The 20589-nt window shown below is 45.6% G+C and overlaps 1 protein-coding gene across 2 annotated transcripts in view; it reads right to left on the reverse strand.

The window, feature by feature from the left end:
• Nucleotides 1-8478: 8478 nt before the first annotated feature.
• The window catches only part of ATRN (attractin), a 190046-nt gene continuing 177935 nt past the window's right edge, over nt 8479-20589 (reverse strand). The window contains exons 28-29 of one of the 2 annotated variants that reach the window (XM_061436678.1): nt 19416-19534; nt 8479-12893 (exon numbers count right to left, since the gene is read on the reverse strand). In XM_061436678.1, the coding sequence (XP_061292662.1) occupies nt 12563-12893; nt 19416-19534 (450 nt within the window). In that variant the 3' untranslated portion in view covers nt 8479-12562. The remainder of the gene's footprint in view (nt 12894-19415; nt 19535-20589) is intronic. The other variant, XM_061436676.1, reaches the window with a different exon arrangement.

Raw genomic sequence — 20589 nt, forward strand, 5'->3', positions numbered from 1 at the left:
CTAACATAGCTCACAGCTGCCCACCTCTCTAGAAGAGACAGCCTGAAAGGCTACACTCTGTTCCCAGAGGTGGACAGTGGCCAGTGACTGACTGAGGCAGGAGTTCAGAGGCCTGGCCTGTGTGCCTTGGGGGACAGCTGTATGTGCCGGCCATGCTTCAGAGTTCCCTGGGACTTTAGGCTGAGCCTGGATACCAGCTGAGACCACATCCTAGTTTAGCTCCTTCTCCTGCCCACTCCTGCTCCCTCATGTAGAGGTTCCCTGAGGGCACTCCCTCCAATAAATCATGGTCTGAGAATCCCTGCCTTGGGCTCCATTTCTGGAGAACCTGACCAAAGACACAGGGGTTAGGTACAGACCACACTGAAGCCCAGGCCTGGGGCTGCCCTGACCAGAAAAAGAGCCACTGGCTCTGAGACTGTAGTTAGCAACTCATACCAAACCCACAGACACTACATGGGGCAGCTGTCAACCAGCCTCCCGCCTTCTGCCAGTACTCCCCTGGCTGGAACCAAACACAGCTCAAACTGGCTTGGGCTTCAGGCACAGCTGTCCCCAGGGGTTCAGATGATGTTGCTCCTGCTGATCTCTGCTCCACTCTGAAGCCAGACAGGCTCTCACCCAGGATGTTATCAGCAGCCCCGGATCTATGGTCTCTCCTTCAGCACTCTCAGTGGAGAAAAGCACTTCTCTTTCCCAGTATTTGTGGCCTAGAGAATGACATCAGTCCACCAAGATCACCCACCAAGAAGGGGTAGGACATTTTTTAATGCGAAAAAGGAGGGATGTTGGACGGAGCAAAGCTCAGAGTCTACCCTGTCACCACTTCATAAAGAAGGAATGTTCTCAGCTGCCTACACCTGTGTGGGAATGGACATCTGGAGCAGGGGCGGCTAGGCAAGTGAAAGTATTGCCTTGCCCTGTTTACCGCTGTTGTATGGTAGCCCAAGTGCAGATTAAATACCCACTAAGTGATTTGCTTTATGTGAGAGTGTGTTAAACTCGATTGAAAGTGTTAGTCGATCAGTCATATCTAACTCTTTGTGACCCCAGGAACTGTAGCCCGCCAGGCTCCTCTGTCCATGGAATTCTTCAGGCAAGAATGCTGGAGTGGGTAGCCATTCCCTTCTCCAGGGGATCGTCCCGACCCAGGGATTGAAGCTGAGTCTCCTACATTGCAGGCAGATTCTTTATTGTCTGAGCCACCAGGGAAGTCCTAAACTCTACTGCTTCCATTTTTCACTCAGATAATTAGAGTGAAATATGGGCATATGGGATCCCCTGGAGAAGGGATAGGCTACCTACTCCAGTATCCTTGGGCTTCCCTGGTGGCTCAGATGGTAGAGAATCCACCTGCAATGTGGGAGACCTGGGTTCAATCCCTGGGTTGGGAAGATCCCCTGGAGATGGGTGTGGCAACCCACTCTAGTATTCTTGCCTGGGGAATCCCCATGGAGAGAGGAGACTGGCAGGCTATACAGTCCATGGGATTGAAAAGAGTTGGACACGACTGAGCGACTGAGCACATACATACACATAGGCATATGGGCTTCCCCAGGTGGTGCTAGCAGTAAAGAGCCTGCCTGCAAATGCAGGAGGAAATAGAGACATGGGTTCAATCCCTGGGTTGGGAAGATCCCCTGGAGGAGGGCATGGCAACCCACTCCAGTATTCTTGCATGGAGAATCCCATAGACAGAGGAGCCTGCTGGGCTACAGTCCGTAGGGTTGCAAAGAGTTGGACACGACTGAAGCAACTTAGCACCCACACATAGGCACATAACTTTCAAAAGATTCATATATCTTTCAAAAGATTGGGAAGATAAAAGTGAATGGAACTTAGGGGAAAATAGCAAAATTGTTCATGGCATCTGGCTGTCTTCCTTCAGTACTTCTTTCCAACCAAGGCATGGGGTTTAATTAAATGGAGCCTCTTTAACCTCAGACAGTGTGCAAGGTAAAGAGGCTTCCTCACTGGGTGCAAGGGGAGAATGAAAGTTCATAGGCTCCCATGTCAGCCTGGCTCTCTATTTTTTTTTTTTCCCCCAGAGTGAATGTTCCTGGGGAGAGGCTGAGGCTGTCTGGGGCATGGAACTAGTCACCCTGGAGACAGAAGCCAAAAGGAGGGACTAGACTCTGTGACTTGCAGAGGCTATCATCTTCCCACTTCTGGGGCTGTGGACTTTCCTAGGGTTTTGTTGTTGTAATGGGCTGAATGGTGGTTCCAAAGACATGTCCTCATCCTAATCTCTGGGACCTGTGAACGTTACCTTATATGTAGGCAAAAAGAGTGAATATTACATTCTGTGGCAAAAGATGTGATTGAGTTAAGGATAGTGAAAGGAGGCACTTATCCTGGATTATCAGAGGGAGCCTTAAATGCAGTTATGTGCACCTTTGTTAAAGAAAGGCACAGGGAGATTAGATATACACACAGAAGAGAGAGTGCTGTGAAGACACAGGCAGAGACAGGAGTGAGGTGGTCACAAGCCAAGGAATGTGGGCAGCCACCTAGAGGAGGCCAGGAGCGGATTCTCCCCTAGAGCTGGGAGCAGTGCAGCTCTGCTCACAGCATGATTTTGGACTTTTGGCCTTCAGAATTGTGAGAATAAATTTCTGTCATTTAAAGCCACCAGGATTAGGTAATTTGTTATAGCAGCTTCAGGAAACTAGTGGAGTTGTCTTAGGTGGTCAGGGTTTGGTTTCTGTCACTTCCATATAAAAAGGTCCTAGCTCATAACATAGTGTTAAGTCTGGCCAAACACCTCAAAGCTGAGTCCAGCTGTGGCCCCTACAACCAGAGAAGGGTCCTGCCTTGCTCCACATCTGAGTATCGGCCTTTGTGTCCTGCCAGATAGCCTGCTTGCTGTCACACTTTCACATGCATTCTGAGAACTGCAGTCCTGGGCCTGGCCTCATCCCTGTGACTGGGTCTCTGTTAGCTGTTGTCAACACTGAGCCTCTAGCTGACAGGTGGCTGGGGATGGGAACAAGCAGAAAGGCAGGTGCTGGAAGCACCCATGGATTTATGGGTGGAAACTTCACGGTTCATGAATGTTCACTCTGGCTTGTTGTCTTAAGTTGCAAGGTTAATATGAAGATGTTCACTGCCCCCCTCCTCCCGCCACCCACCCCAGTTTAGGCAGGTGTGCCCAAACTCAGAACTGGCTTATCTCTGCAGGAAGGATGGACACTGGTGGGTGAAATTTCCAGAAGGCCAGGAGGGAAGGGGCAGGCAGGGCTACAGGAGAGGTGCCCCCAGCTGGACAGCAACTTGCCAGTGAGCCTGGCACGCATGTGAAAGGAGACAGAACATGGCCCTGCCTTGTTGGGTTGCAGGCCTGGGAAGGCCTGCATTGAAAGATGTCTTAGGAAGCTGTTCTGCTAGGGAAATGTCACCTCACACCCAAAGGAGCCTCCAGTCCAAGGCAGAAAGTGAAAGTGAAGTCACTCAGTCATGTCCGACTCTTTGCGACCCCATGGTTGTAGCCTACCAGCTTCTTCCATCCATGGGATTTTCCAGGCAAGAATACTGGAGTGGGTTGCCATTTCTTCTCCAGGAGATATTCACAACTCAGGGATTAAACCTGGGTCTCCCGCATTGTAGGCAGATACTTTACCGTCTGAGCCACCAGGGAAGTCCACTGGCAGGTTGGTATAAACCCCCAATAGCTGCTGCTGCTGCTGCTGCTGCTAAGTCACTTCAGTCGTGTCTGACTCTGTGTGACCCCATAGACGGCAGCCCACCAGGCTTCTCTGTCCCTGGGATTCTCCAGGCAAGAATACTGGAGTGGGTTGCCATTTCCTTCTCCATTGCATGAAAGTGAACTCCTAGCAGCCTACAATGCTCCTCTGTCCATGGGATTTTCCAGGCAAGAGTACTGGAGTGGGTTGCCATGGCCTTCTCTGACCCCCGACAGAGTTTCTGCCATAAGCCATATGAGGTCACCATCGAACTGCAGAGCAGGGGTCCTCACTTGCTTCACCCAGGGTGTGTCATTCATTCACACAAGCACGCTGTAGAGTTAGTAAAGTACAGCAGAAAACATGTTCGCTAGGAGAACAAAGAACTAGAGCTCTAAGCATCCTTACCTTGTCCTGAAGAATCCCAGACGAGCCCCCAAGATAAAAGGTTGCTGCTGAACCACAAAAGACTCCGGGATTCTTGGCCTCCGGAGGAGAAGAATTCAATCTGGGGCCAGTGATGAGGCACGATCACTCAGAGCTTTTGTGTAATAAAGTTTTATTCAAGTATAAAAGAGATAGAGAAAGCTTCTGACACAGACATCAGAAGGGGGCAGAAAGAGTGCCCCCCAAGGCAGAAGATACAGAGGAAAATTAAGATGAGAAGATGCCCATATGCCCACACAAGAAGATAAAATACACACAAAACCTCAGAACCTGAGCCCTCAAGGGACTGGGAATAAACAGCGGAGGAGGAAAGGCCTACAGGGCATGCAAATGGGCCCCAGCAGCCAGGGTGGAACCCCAGCTCCTGGTGCAGCAAGCAACTTCATACAGTAATCAGGACTGTCTCAGCTCATCCCTTCTCTGTGTTGGGAACATGGAATGGAAGAGAACTGGTGCCAGGCACGTCCCACAGCTAGTGACACAGGGCTGCAGGGAGTGTGTCTGTCCTGTGTCACTGTGCACTCCAATTGGAGTGCAACTCAATTGGAGACTCCAGGAATGACACTGCTCTTGGTGACAGAATTTTCCAAAATGGTGACCAGCTCTTGGTAAAGTTTTGAAGAGAAGTCCAGTCTTCCCTTATTTATGCAGTAAAGTAGTTTCGTTTCTAGCAAACTTTGTGTTTATAATAGTGTTCTACACTAAAATAATTAGAAACAGATTTTTCCCCATCTACACAAACATCCAACAAGACATTTGAAACTTGGGTGGGACACGGGTCAGTTCCTTGTTGGGTAGGACAGTCCTGCATGTCACAGGATGATGGTCCAGCTTCAGGGCCACCTGCTAAATCATAGTAGCACTGCCCCTTGAAAGTGATGATCAGATTGCCCCAGCTTTTTCCAAGATGCCCCCCAGGGGGCAGTCCTGCACCCACTGAGAACTACTGCCCTGCAGGGCCAGGCTACCCCGACTCCTACCGCTGCTCTTGGGCCCATTTTGCTCCCCCAAGCCCTGTGTCTTGCCACTGTGCAGGCCCAGCAGCCTCGTTGCCTCCTGTGGGCCTCTCTGCATCTGCTGTTCCCTCTACTCGAAAGCTCTTCTCCTGACATCCACACGCCAGCTCCCTCCTTCATTCAGCTCTACTCAGCTGATACCTGCCCCAGCAACTCATTCTCACATGCACACACTTTCTACCCCAACCCTTCCCCAGCCTTTCTTCACAGAACTTATTACCTGTCATTGTCTTTGTGTCCCCCACTAGACTGTAGACTCCAGCAGGACAGATTTTGTCTGCCTTGTTCACTGTTAAGTCCCTGGTCCCCACACAGTGCCTGGCTTACACACAGTGGCAGGATGGGCAGAGGAGGAGGATGGCTGACCCACTGCAGAGTCTTAATTAGACTCAGCTTCCCTGGTGGCTCAGAAGTGAAAGTGTCTGTCTGGAATGCAGGAGACCCAGGTTTGATCCCTGGATCGGGAAGATCCCCTGGAGAAGGAAATGGCAACCCACTCCAGTACTCTTGCCTGGAGAATTCCCATGGAGGGAGGAGCCTAGTAGGCTACAGTCCATGGGGTCGAAAAGAGTCGGACACGACTGAGCGACTTCACTTTCATTTTCAGTCACAATGTTGGTTGTTTTCATTTTTTTAGGGTCAGGCTATTGGTTTCCTTGGGGCTTCCCTGGTGGCTCTGTGGTAAAGAATCTGCTTGCCAATGCAGGAGATCCAGGTTCAATCCCTGGTCTGGGAAGATCTCCTGGAGTAGGAAATGGCAGCCCACTCCAGTATTCTTGCCTGGAAAATTCTATGGACACAGGAGCTTGGTGGGTTATAGTCCATGGGGTTGCAAAGAGTTGGACATGACTTAGTAACTGAACAATGGTTTCCTTGGTAAAACAATTCCCTCAGAAACCTACACGTTTTCTTTCTTTACCAGGCAGGTCCAGTGGCAATGACAGCATTTCTGGTTCTTTCCTGAGCACAGTACTCAGGTTAGCTTTACTTCTGTGCTTACCTACATGATCCCCCCTGAAGATGATGGCCTTGAGGCCGTGAGGCTCAAGCAGGAAGACCACCACACACTCTGAGTCACTGTCTTCCTGAGCTGTTTTTGAGCATAAGCACGCTTTGGTGTTTAGAGACTAGACACGAGACTATTTGGCTTTTCCAACACGGCAGGACCCTGGATTTCAGGGTTCTCCACCCCCTTCACTTCTGCTTGTAAACTGGCCAATTTTTTTTCTGGAACTCAACTCTGTCATGCCAAAACAGCCAGTACCGATCAACACATACCACATTTCTGCTTTTTCACAGCTTCTTCCACTTGAACAAAAACTCAGTAGACACATAGTTTGCTTTTACAAGTTATCCAACATCATAGCCACATCAGATGTTCTGCCACTGCCCGACAGGGATCCCCAGCTGTTCTGCCTGATGTGTCTGTTTTCTCATTGCCTGCTGCCTGACCACTAAGCTAATGCCATATACCCTGTGAGTGTGCGTTCATTCACTCAGTTGTGTCTGACTCTGTGATTCCAAGGACTGTAGCCCACCAGGCTCCTCTGTCCATGGAATTTTCCAGGCAAGAATACTAGAGTGGGCTGCCATTTCCTTCTCAGGTCTTCCAGACCGGGGACTGAACCTGTGTCTCTTGCATTGGCAGGCACGATTCTGGACCACCGAGCCCCCAGGAAACCACTAGCCTGACCTTAAAAACATGAAAACCACCAACACACACAGCACACAGCTCTTGTTAGTGTGGCGGCTTGCCTCGAAGTGGTGACGTGGGCCTTTCTTTACCTCCAATGTCTTTAACAGGTGACCGTGGTTTTGCGCCAAGTTTGGAACTTTTTCCAAGATTTCTTGGCTAAAGCCCAGTTCATGGCCCTGACCTAACTGTAAGAAGGCAGAGATGCTGTTGATGATGCGGCCAACTACCACATTCTCACTACATCACAGGTCTTAAGCCAGTCAGAAACAGCTGGTGGCTCCCGCAACCTGCCCCAGGACAGTATCAGGGTCCTCCCTAACTTGTCAGTGGGCTGTAGTTCAGCTGTTTCCCACCCTGGCTCAGGCCCAAGCTCTGGTCGGCAGGCCTCCTCCAGTCTCCTGGCCTGGACCCGGTGCCTCACCCACCCTCCCCTGTATGAACATAGCATTTCCTTGTGCTTCTTCTGGACTCTTATTTACTTCATGCTGATTTTGTCCTTCTAGACCTTTTCCCTTTTAATATGCAAAAGTGTGATTTATTTGCACTAAGTATGAAGAGCATTGATTTTCAGTCCCTTCAGTTAAAAAAACAAAACAACAGAGAGAACATATGACAGCACAGATTTTACACAAAGTCTCAAATTCTCAGACATTCTGCACAAATAATTGTATATGTACATGACATATTTAAGGGTGAACCGCAATCCTGATGAAAAAATCCAACTCCTAGTTTGATTTTTTCTTTTCATTGGAGGATAACTACTTCATAATATTGTCCTGGTTTCTGCCATATATCAACATGAATCAGTCACAGGTACTTCTAGACCTTTTGAACTCAGCATCACGGCACTGAAATGGACTGTTCTGAATCTCTTCTGAGGTCAGGAGATGCATAAAGTGGGGCTGGAGGTACAGAAGGCGTACAGACAAGTTTGTGAATGGATATGTACCTTCATCAAAATTCAAGATCAATGACAATGTTGTGGCTATGGAGGACTAAATCTATCTGCTTGAGATTTAGCAGGAGCCCGAGAGGACAGGGCTTCCCTGGTGGCTCAGTTGGTAAAGAATCTGCCTGCAATGTAGGAGACCTGGGTTCGATCCCTGGGTTGGGAAGATCCCCTGGAGGAGGGCATGGCAACCCACTCCTGAATTTTTACCTGGAGAATCCCCATGGACTGAGAAGCCTGGTGGGCTGCAGTCCATGGGGTCACAGAGTCGGACACAACAGAGTGACTAAGCACACATACGAGAGGACAAGAAGCTGAATGAACAAGGGCAGCCGGTAAGGCTCTGGCATAGGCGTGATGGTGCCCAGGCAGAGCTGTCCTGCATACCAGTCTCTGTCTCCAGCACTGGGGTGTTAAGGGCAAAGAGGGCCATGATGGGGACATAGGGAAATCTGCTCACAAACTGCTCAGGATTCCTCCCACACCTCATGGCCCAGTTTTGCCCAGAGGTGTCTGAGGTGCCCACCTGCTGATTTACACCTCTGTCAGACTGCCAAATGCTTCCTCTGAGGCAGTCTGAAAACTGGTAAACTTTAAAAAACATTTTTCTCCCTTTTCTTAAGGTTCTGTTGACCAAACTGTAAAAATAAGTGAAACAAAACACAAACACTCAGAACAAAACCCACATTTTTATCAGATCTACTTTTATTTCAGAAGGAAGTTCATATTATAGTATTTACTTCTGTTTATATACAAGTTCTTCACATTTATTTTTAAAATGCACAGACCTCCCTTAGTTCTCTTGTTCCTGCTTAAATTAGCTGTTATTTTACAATACAAAAAATACCAAAAAATTGCAGTCCTAAATGTATGTATAACACCCACAATCCCCAGCAATGAAATAGTTTACAATACTTACTCCATATTTACATGAGTGCAATATATGCTAAATTATACATATTAACAAACTAAGCTTGAATCCAAACCAAAAACTCCCCAAACAAAACAAAACTGTAAATAACTATAAAACATTTCCAGAGCCAGAATTAGTTCAACAAAACAGGCTTCACTAGTGTTTAGAATGTTTTGTGCACAAATTCAGTTATTGAAAGTCAATTCCATTATTGCCTTTAAAAGAGAAGGCGCCAGTTTTCCTCTCCTCTCCAACAGATCACCTCCCTGCAGGTGAAGGGTGTTCATGAATTTGGACAACTCAGGGGAAACATCCCTTGGTGGGCTTGGCTATCTACAAACCATCACGGTGATTTTTATGGTTTGAGCCATTTGGTAAACTGAGTAAACATTTCAGGCTGAGAGCCGGTGCACGGTCCAAGGCTAGACCCTCCGCCTTCCTGGGTCTGTCCTCAGGGGGCCAATTCTCACAGAAACCACTGCAAGGAAAGGTCTCCTGGGATGACAGGTTTGAGGAGCTGGATTCTGCTGTAATTCTCAAGAGCTGCTTTTCCATCTGTCACTGCCCCAGTGTTAGCTTAGGTTGTCAGTGAAGTACTTAGTGAATAGTTGAATCATTCCCACCCCATCTCTAAATACACTCTACTAAGTTGAAGGAGCAAGATTTGCACTTAAAGGTAAAGTGTCTTTTTCTAAAATACCGCTTTGGTCTTTCCATTTGCCTCAGACTTCCTGGTGCATCTCCAATCTTGTTACCTCAGGCCTTACCACTGATATTCCAGTATTTTCCCTATGCTGACAGTCTCTGTCCAGGGCTGCTTTTCTTCCAGGTTAGTTCAGGCAGCATATGGTTGCTTTCTCTCCACACCTCCTCCCACATTTAGAGGTGATCCTCACAGGAAACAAAGACTTCTCCCCAAACAGTATGGGAAGGGGGCAGGAGGCAAGGGTGAGGGTCTCCATGGGGAAACAGGAGGAGCTAATTATCAACAAAGCAGCTGCCCACTCCCACCCCCAGTTTGCAGTATAGTTAACTATGGTCCTAGGAAATGGTCATCAAAAATTTACACAAAATCACAACAAAATGCAGCCTGAAAAACCCCCTTTTGGAAAATCTGACTAGATCTACGGTGTAGTCTTTGTATCTTAAGTCTAAGAGAAGTGTTTCTCAGGACGAGACTGGTCTACTCCCGGCTACCCACAGCACCAAGAGGCCGACAGGAAGATTTACAATGCACGTCAGAGCTGATGACAGTGACAAAGACACTGCAGCTGCCAGCGAGCCTCTTCACACGCTGCCCACACTTTCATACGTGCACTGACAGACGAGTCCTGCTTTAAAAGTTATCCAACTGGCCCCAGATGCATTTGAACACATGGGCACAACGGGGATGCCTGTCTCGGCTTTATCATCACTGTACGAGGACTTCTCTGAGCCTGGATATCCATTATATGGCACAAAAACACATTAGGTCAAACTTGGACACCGTTATGTTTAATAAAAATACATAAAGATATTTTTGTTTTATGTACACTCTGACTGTCCAAACATTCGGACACTATTGTATAGTTATGTACAAGTGCAATATCTATGTTTTCATAACTATTTTAATTTACATACAGGCTCTGAAGTTCCAGATGACTTCCTCTCAGTAACTGGCTCTAAGATGAGCGCCTCTTTCTCCTGCCACCCCCTTCTTCTGGCCCGAGCCTGCAGAAAGCTGTTTGCTACTGGCTGCAAAGGAGAAGCAGCTGGATTCAGCTGTTTCTCTACTGTTGGAGCAGAATTAAACTTCACTTGCTCCTTCCGTCCTTTTAAAAAATAAACATTATCTTTTAGAAAAAAAGAAAACCAGGTGGCTATGGGACACGGTGCTTATTATTTCAAGGCATGGAACTACCATGGGGAGGAGGCTTCTTTGCCAAGCAAACACTAGTCCTTTGAACAAACAAGGACTTCCTTTGTGGGAGGGTCCTCTCCAATGGCCTCGTGGTAATTACAGGGTGAAGGGCCAGTCCATGGCAGGCTCTCTGGGGATACCGTGATCTGGAGCAGAGATGTAGGGAGCTTCTAAGAGGAGGGATCTTCTCTAGAACCGTCTGCTCTTTAACAATGATGTGAAAAAGCAGCATTTTGAGAGGCAAGTCTCAAAGTAGAGGTGTTTTGTGCATCAGACAGTGTTTTATGGTTCGACATCCTTGAAAACATCTTTCCAGGCAATTCTTCATGGGAGGGGTTAGTGTTGGGGAAGAGATAATACTCCCTCTCTCTAGGTACTCCATATAAAGGTGAAATGCCACAGTTTTGCTCTTTTGAGTATTAATTTCTCCAAATTCACAAACTTGAGCATTGTTGTCTAAAGGTCTACCCTTCCTGAGCCTCTGCACACTGCACATTACCCCACCTTCCCCCCAGGGTAATGCTAGAGAACTCCTGGGTTTTGAAGCAGAAGAGAGGTCCTGGGAGGCTGCTGCATAATGCCAGAATACAGAGCACCACAGACAGGACAACACGACATCCCGGCAGTGGCCTGGGGAGACGAGCAGGGACTGCCCTACCCCACTTCAATTTGGTCACGACTTCAATTTGGTCACTTCATTTGGCATGGTTTTCTCTCCTTGTCCATTTTTCTCATGCTTTTCATCCTTATCAGCACTCACTGCCCTCCCCACAGCCACCCCTTGAATCTAGGAGGGAGCATGGGAGGCCTGGGTCCCTCCTGGGGGAAAGAGGCCCAACAGCTCCAGGCTGCTCTCCAGGCTTTGGGCAGGTTCTGCCTGACAACAGGAGACCGAGCCTCTCCTGGCACTCCACCTGCAGCCTGGGAATGAAGAATGACCCACCACCTTACACAGGCTACAGAAACAAATTGCTGTTCTTTGATCAAGGGGTCCCAAGTGCTGTCATGCTCTTTTCAGCTCAAGGGAGACATGTAACATGAGCAAGCCCCTCCCTCTGCGGTGCCTGGGCAGGAGTGGCCAGAGGGGCTGAAGCAAACATTAGGCCAAGTCTGGGGCAGGGAGGCACATGGGAACATGCCTAGTGTCCTTTTTGAAAAACAGGAGCATTCACAGTTAGGTCCTTTCTGCTTTCCTCTCAATCCCTGCTACATTAAATGTTTCTTGGGGTGAGAAAACCTTCCTGGCTGCAAATTAGATTTTATAAAAGAGCAGATTGCCAATGATAGCTATTTTAAGTTTTCTAAGAATGTAGGAATGCAATTATGTAAAAACTTATGCTTACTAACTTTCCAATTGCTAGATCTATTTAAAGTCTAGGCACTTAGTGTGTGTGTGTGTGAGAGAGAGAGAGCGTGAGTGGCAGAGACAGAGAGACAGAGAGAGGTAAAGAGGAAAGAGAAGGATAGGGAGGGAGAGAGAGAGAGAACCTCAAATGGATTAAGACTAAATTAATCACGTTGCTACAGAAAACTACATATTACATCAGTTTACATTCCAAGTAACACTGCTGACCTTGACATTTAAAATAGCCCCCTTCTATCTTATGATTCAAAAGAGATGGACCATTATTAATTCTCAACTAGAAAAAAAGTTACTCCCTGGAAGAGAGATATTTGCCTAAATCGTGCAAGAATAAATAGCACATCTTTTAAAAAAGATAGCAGGCTTCAGATGAAAAGTTAATTCATCTGACTAGTTTTTAAAAGACCACATTCAAGAATGACTGATGATAAATGTCTACTTGTAAACACTACATCTTTGTTTTTTGCACAGTTGAGACAGTCCCAAGGACAGTTTTCCACAAGTGAACCTGAGTGTCATTCCTAGCTCTCTCACTCGCTCTACACCAGCCTCCTCCAGCAACAACTGGATCACCCCGGACCTGTAACGAAATCAATTATTTCCTATACGAAAGTAAAAGGTTAGATGCTGGAGTACAGATGGGAGAAACTGTCAAAGAAAGCTTGTGAACATGCAGAGGAGGTGGATGATTCGAGGGTTTCCAGTCTTCAGCCCCGCACAGCATCTTCTCCCTGCCTGCTCCCTCCTGGCAGACGGCTCTGGCACGCCACTCCTTGCTCACAGGGAGTCCCGGCCCCAGCATCAAATGCAGGTCCCAGGCTGCGCAGGGGGCTGCTGTTTTCGGTTTCTCACTGCTCCTGACTTCTCTTTGTAGACGACTGGCATCTGCTGAGAAATGTCCACCAGGGCACTGGCCACTGCGAGCCCTTGGGAGAACCCAAAGAAGGAACACAGGAACAACTTGCTTTTATTTAGAAAATAATTGAAAAACTTTCTTTTTACATTCCCATGGCGCAATAAATAAAGTATATACACGGGAAAAACCTTACTTTTAACCTGTATCTCCCTCTATATTCCCCCCTTCCATCAGAGTAACTGCTTTTGTTAGTTTGTATATGTTCTTTCAGGGTTTATTTGTACACATACATATTTTCCTCCTCTCCCCTTTTTACATAAAAGCAGTACCTTACTTTCCAGCAGATCAACCAACCAAAGTGCTCTGCCTGGTGGTGGAGCATTTAAGTAAGACTGCAGACATGCTTTCAAGTTTCACCTGTCGTTTTCTCCAAAAAAAGCTGCACTATTTATGATGAAATTCAGATTCATCCCACGTTGCCCAGCTAGAACTATTATTATTTTGATATCTATACCACAATAAGAGTTAGGATAGACTCTGGGGCCAGACTTTGGAATAAGCAAGGTTCTTTAACCTCCCAGTGCCTCAGTTTGCTCATTTGTAAATGGGGAACAGCACAGGCTTGTGTGAGGAGTCAGTGAGTGAACTAATGGCAAGTTGTAGAATGGTAGCTGGCTTTTCACCTCCATTACAGCTTTTGCTTTGGGGACTGGTGAGTCCATTCTCCCTTCTGTATTGGTAATTGATTAACTCGATGTTCACTAAGGAAGGCACAATCCTGGGGAAGTTGGGTTCCTATGTTTGTGAAAAGGCCAGACAGGCTCATAGCCCTGTTGAGGCCTCCAGGAGCCATGCTAGAGGAGTTTCTTACTCCACCTGCTGAGCAGCTTTTAAGTGCCAGGTTTAGTACCTGGCATGCAGTGGGGAATCCACACCAGTGACCACTGTTATAGCAAAGACAGAGCCAGGGGCTTTGGGAGTCCAGAGAAGGGCACTGTTTAAAGTAGGGGTAAATCCTCGTCACAGTCATCAGAAAAGAAAAGACACCCAGAGTGGAAGGGAAGAAAACTGTTATCTGCACATAAGATACTATATACAGAAAAACCTAAAGTCTCCACCAAAAAACTATTAGAATAAATGAATTCAGTGAAGTTGTAGAATACAAGATTAATACACAGAAATCTATTGCTTTTCTATACACTAATAATTGAACTAGCAAGAAAATAATCTCGTTTAAAATCACATCAAACAAAATAAAATTCCTAAGAATAAACTTAACCAAAGACTTTTAATCTGGTAACTATAAAACATTTACAAAGGAATCTGAAAATAATACAAAGAAATGAAAAGACACCCCATGTTCTTGAACTAGAAGAATACTATTAAAATGTCCATATTATCTAAAGCAATCTACAGAGTTAAGCCAGCCCCTATCAAAATAATCATGACATTTCCCACAGAACTAAAACAAATAATCCTAAAATTTATATGGAACCACAAGACCCTGAATTGCCAATGCAATCTCATAAAAAAGAAAAAAAGAATGAAGCTTGAGATATCATGCTCCCTGACTTCAGACTACACTAAAAAGCTAGAGTAATCAAAACAGCATGGTTTCCCCAGAAAAACAGACACACAGATCAGTGGAACAGAGTAGAGAGCCATGAGAGAATAAAAAACAGAGAATAAATTCATGCACTTACGGTCAATTAATCTATGAAAAAGAAGGCAAGAATATACGGAGAAAAATATATGGAGAAAAATCTGTTCTGTAAGTAAGTGGTTCTGGGAAAACTAGACAGCTACACATAAAAGAATGACATCAGAACATCTCCTCACACCACATATATAAAGACCCAAATGTAAAACCTGAAACCATAAAGACCCCAGATGAGAACATAGGTAGAACACTCTATGTAAATTGTAGCACTATTTCTTTGGATCTGTCAATAAGGCAAAAGAAATAAAAGCAAACATAAATAAATGTGACCTAATTAAACTTTAATTTTTTTTTTAACTTTCCTTGAAACCCTGAGAAAATGAAGACAACCTACTAAATGGGAGAAAATATTTGAAAATCATATGACCAATAAGGGGTTAATATCTAAAATATACAAACAGCTCATAAATTCAACAAAAAACCAAACAACCCAATTAAAAAAATAGAAGACCTGAACATTTTCCAAAGAAGATAACAAGCAGCATAGAGATGGCCGACAGGCACATGAAAAGTTGCTCAACATCACTAATCATAAGGAAAATGCAAATCAAAACCACGATGCGGTATCATCTCCCATCTGTCAGAATGGCTCCAACAGAAAGACCACAAATAACAAATGTCAGTGAAGATTTGGAGAAAAAGGAGCCCTTGTATACTGTTGGTGGGAATGTAAACTGGTGAAGCCTCTGTGGAAAACAGTATCGAATTTCCTCAAAAAACTAAAAGTAGAACTACCATATGATCCAGTAATTCCATTCCTGAGTATACATCCAAACAAAACAAAAATACTAATTCAAAAAGATACATGCACCTGAATGTTCACACAATGGTCACAGCATTATTCATAACAGCCAAGATACGGAAGCAGCCTAAGTATCCATACATAGATGAATGGATATGAAGGTGTGGTGTGCGTATACACACCCACCCACACACACACAAACACAATGGAATACCACTCAATTATAAAATGGAATGACATTCTGCCATTTGCAATAATATGAAAAAACCTAGAGATTATTACATCTAGTGAAGTCAGACAAAGAAAGAGAAGTACTCCAGGTTTTTACTTATATGTGGAATCTAAGAGAACAAATAAATACATATATAATGAAACAGACTCACAGATATAGACAACAAAGTGCTGGTCACGAGTGGTGAGAGGGAAGGCAGGGGCAAGACAGGGGTATAGGATTAAGAGATACAAACTACTATGTATCAAACAGAAGCAACAAGGATAGGCTGTATAGCACAGGAACATATAACCATTATTTATTGAAAGAATGGTTTTAGCTACAGAAGAATGGCTTGGATGTGGGGGTCGGGGGGCGGGGCTGTGATTTTAGAGGTCAAGGGTAGAAGCAGCTGACTACAGGAGAGAGATGGCAGCTGAGACTAGACTGGAGATGTGGCAGAGTAAATGAAACCAAGTGGAAGAGTGAGACTCCAGGTGCAGGACTAGCAGAACTTGCCCATGAATTATACATAGAGAGGTGAGGACTGCCTAGGACGACTCTTTAGCTTCAGTTTCTAACTTGAGCAACTGGCTAAATTCCTCAGTAAAGTGAATTCCTTTATTGAGATGGAGATCAAATGACCAAACTGGTTGGAAAGACGTAAGCTCCATTCTGGACATTTTAGGTTTGATAAACCTGAAAAAAGCAAGAGAGTTCCAGAAAAACATCTATTTCTGCTTTATTGACTATGCCAAAGCCTTTGACTGTGTGGATCACAATAAACTGTGGAAAATTCTGAAAGAGATGGGAATACCAGACCACCTGACCTGCCTCTTGAGAAACCTATATGCAGGTCAGGAAGCAACAGTTAGAACTGGACATGGAACAACAGACTGGTTCCAAACAGGAAAAGGAGTACATCAAGGCTGTGTATTGTCACCCTGCTTATTTAACTTCTATGCAGAGTACATCATGAGAAACGCTGGGCTGGAGGAAGCACAAGCTGGAATCAAGATTGCTGGGAGAAATACCAATAACTTCATATGCAGATGACCACCACCCTTATGGCAGAAAGTGAAGAGGAACTCAAAAGCCTCTTGATGAAACTCAAAGAGGAGAGTGAAAAAGTTGGCTTAAAGCTCAACATTCATAAAACTAAGATCATGGCATCTGGTCCCATCACTTTATGGCAAATAGATGGGGAAACACTGGAAACAGTGTCAGACTTTATTTTGGGGGGCTCCAAAATCACTGCAGATGGTGATTGTAGCCATGAAATTAAAAGACGTTACTCCTTGGAAGGAAAGTTATGACCAACCTAGACAGCATATTCAAAAGCAGAGACATTACTTTGCCAACAAAGGTCCATCTAGTCAAGGCTACGGTTTTTCCAGTGGTCATGTATGGATGTCAGAGTTGGACTGTGAAGAAAGCTGAGTGCTGAAGAACTGATGCTTTTGAACTGTGGTGTTGGAGAAGACTCTTGAGAGTCCCTTCGACTGCAAGGAGATCCAACCAGTCCATCCTAAAGGAGATCAGTCCTGGGTGTTCATTGGAAGGACTGATGCTGAAGCTGAAACTCCAATAACTTTGGCCACCTCATGCGAAGAGTTGACTTATTGGAAAAGACCCTGATGCTGGGAGGGATTGGGGACAGGAGGAGAAGGGGATGACAGAGGATGAGATGGCTGGATGGCATCACCAACTTGATGGACATGAGTTTGGGTAAACTCCAGGAGTTGGTGATAGACAGGGAGGCCTGGCATGCTGCAATTCGTGGGGTCGCAAAGAGTCAGACACGACTGAGCGACTGAACTGAACTGAAGCACAAGTGGACAGGTCATGTAGGCAATCTAATAACTGAGTATGAAGCTTGGTGAAGAGAACAGAATTAGAGATATGAACCTGGGAAAGACAGAAGGTAGAGGTTACTTAATACTGGGGAATATAAACTCACACTGAAAGAGAAAAAAAGCCTTGGGTTTGGCACAAGGAACCTTAAGGTGTAGAGACTGGAAAGGAGACTAGCCATTATTTTGTAATAACTTTAAATGTAGTACAGCCTATTAAAAATATTGGATCACACCTGAAAGGCTAATATAATCTGGTAAATCAACTATACTTTAATAAAAATAAATAAATAAAATGGGGAAATAGAGAAGGGGGTGGCAGAGGGCTCCATCCTACTGGTAGGTCTCAAGCAGGGAGCAGCAGGTCTTCATCAGATTGGGACACATCAGGCAAAGTTTGGAGCAGGGAAGGCCACAGTGCCGCACGTCTGTCACCCCTGCACCCCCAGCACCTTGCCTTCGGGGAGCACCAGTCAGTGTCTGCTTACCTGGGCACTGACAGAAGACACTGCTCCAGAGCATCATGTCAACGGGCCCTTCTGCCCTTGACATGGACAAGGCCAAGTTAGGGGCTCAACTCACAGAAATCCCTGCTGCTGCTGCCGCTGCTAAGTCGCTTCAGTTGTGTCTGACTCTGTGCGACCCTAGAGACGGCAGCCCACCAGGCTCCCCCGTCCCTGGGATTCTCCAGGTGAGAACACTGGAGTAGGTTGCCATTTCCTTCTCCAATGCATGAAAGTGAAAAGTGAAAGTGAAGTCGCTCAGTCGTGTCTGACCCTCAGCGACCCCATGGACTGCAGCCTTCCAGGCTCCTCCGTCCATGGGATTTTCCAGGCAAGAGTACTGGAGTGGGGTGCCATTGCCTTCTCCAACAGAAATCCCTAGATGAGGGCAAATCAAGCCATTCACTTATGACATGAAGACAATAAACCCTGACCTGGCCATGTCTAATGTCCTCCCTCATGAGAACACCACAGACCCAGACCTGAGGCCTGCAGGATCACTGCAACTGAAAGCTAACTAAACCATTTCTATTATTTGAGGCATCCCTTCAAAGTACTCCATGATTAATCAAGATACTTCCCAAACTGTATTCCACATTTCCTTTGTGTTCAACAGTTAAAGAATGTTTATCTAAATTATGATTCATGTATTTGATGGAGTAGCTGTAAAAAACGGGTAAGATATTATATATACTAAGTTATAAAAATGTTTAAGATAGTTACATGAAAAAAGAAGAATAAAAATAAGAGTTATACATTCACTGCAACTAAATTGATGATAAGGGCTGGGAAGGAAACAGAACAGTGAAAATAGGTGCTACAGTAATGCTAGAAATACCAATTTGAGAACCACTAGCTTGAAGGAGCCAGCTGGAAGCCATGAAGTAAGACGACTGAGGAAGAGTGTGTGGAGCACAGAGGGAGAAAGCCTCAGTTAAGGGACAGCAAAGAAAGAGAAAGTAAAGGAACAACACAGCCGGTGGGGAGGACGCATTGGTGGCAAAGGAAGGTTTGGCTGGAAGCAGGCTAAGGAGGCTGATGAAGTGAGGAGATCCAGATATTTTCCAGGAAGGAATGGTGACCTTAGAAAGAGGGGTTAAGGAATACAGGGGCAATGGGATCATCTTTCCAAATCCTCACGATGACACGAGGCAGGCACTACAGGTATACCTCATTTTATTGTGCTCACAGATAACTGTGTTGTTGTTTTTTTTAAAAATTGAAGGTTTATGGAAACCTTGCATTGTCAGATAATAGTATTTTTTAGTAACATTTTTAAATTAAATGAATGAGGAACCGTGTCTTTTTAGACATAATGCTGTTGCATCTCAAGAGACTACAGTATAATACAGACATAACAGATGTATACTGGGAAAACAAAAATTCGTGTGACTCACTTCCTTGTGATACTTGCTTTACTGCAGTTTTCTGGAACCAAACCTGCAATGTTTCCTAGGTCTGCCTGAATGCAATATCACTTTTATAACCAAGTTCCCTATGAACATGAAGGAGTCTTCACACATCTAACACATTAACCCTCATTTGTCAATAATTGTCATCTACTCACCGGACTGCCCAGGAGGAGGGATTCCACCGAGGCCTCGAGGGAGCCTCACAAACACAGAGAGGACAGCAGCTTTGTTGCCAAAACACGGCTCCAGGGCAATGGGCTTGGGAACAGTCTGGTGGAAGAAAACAAAGAATGACCTAAAATGGTGTTCCCTAAGAAACACCTTCTTACTCCATGTGATTTCTAAAGACACCCCTTCGTTAGTTTCTATTGTTATGAAACATCAAACAAATCACAAACTCTGGAGCTTAAAACAGCACCTATTTATTATCTCAGTTTTTTAGGTCAGAAGTCCAGGTGAGAGCTCTGTAGGGTTCTCTGCTTAGGGGTATAGGTCCTGTTTATGTCTTCTATCAGTTCTGGAAAGTAAAAGTCACTCAGTCGTGTCTGACTGTGACCCCATGAACTATACAGTCCATGGAATTCTCCAGGTCAGAATATTGGAGTGGGTAACCTATCCCTTCCCCAGCAGATCTTCAAGACCCAGGAATTGAACCGGGGTCTCCTGCATTGCAGGCGGATTCTTTACCAACTGAGCTATCAGGGAAGCCCCCACTCAGTTCAGGAAGAATTCTCAAGTCTATCTCACAAAGGTTCTGAGGGTCTCAGATCTTATCTTCAGAAGGTGGAACTCAAGTTATCAGCTGGGTTCCACTCCTACCAGGAGGCCCTGGGGAAGAACCAGCTTCAAGACTCATTCAAGTTGCTGGCAGAATCTAGCTCCTCCAGGCTCTAGGTGTGAAGTCCCCATTTCCTGGCTAGCAGTTAGCCAAAGGCCATTCTTCTTTTGGAGGCCACTCATATTCCTCTTCACAAGGTCTCTCCAGCATGAAACCAGTGACAGTGCTCAAGTACTTCTCATGGTTCCTCTTCTGCCACCAGTCAGAGAAAGTGTTCCCTATATATTAATGTCAACTACCCTCAGACTTTTCAAAAAACAATTTAGCTGTGGCTCTCAGGCCCTATAGCATGCAGGCTTCAGTAATTGTGGCTCATGGGCTTAGTTGCTCCACAGCACGTGGAATCTTCCTGCATCAGGGATCAAACCCATGTTCCTGCATTGGGAGGGGATTCTTATCCACTGCAATCAGGGAAGTCCACCCTCAGACTTTAATTACTTCTGCAAAATCTCTTCACAGCAGAATCTGAAGTAGTGTTTGATTGAAC

The sequence above is a fragment of the Bos javanicus genome, chromosome 13, assembly GCF_032452875.1.
Source record: "Bos javanicus breed banteng chromosome 13, ARS-OSU_banteng_1.0, whole genome shotgun sequence".
In the NCBI taxonomy this organism is placed as follows: Eukaryota; Metazoa; Chordata; class Mammalia; order Artiodactyla; family Bovidae; genus Bos; species Bos javanicus.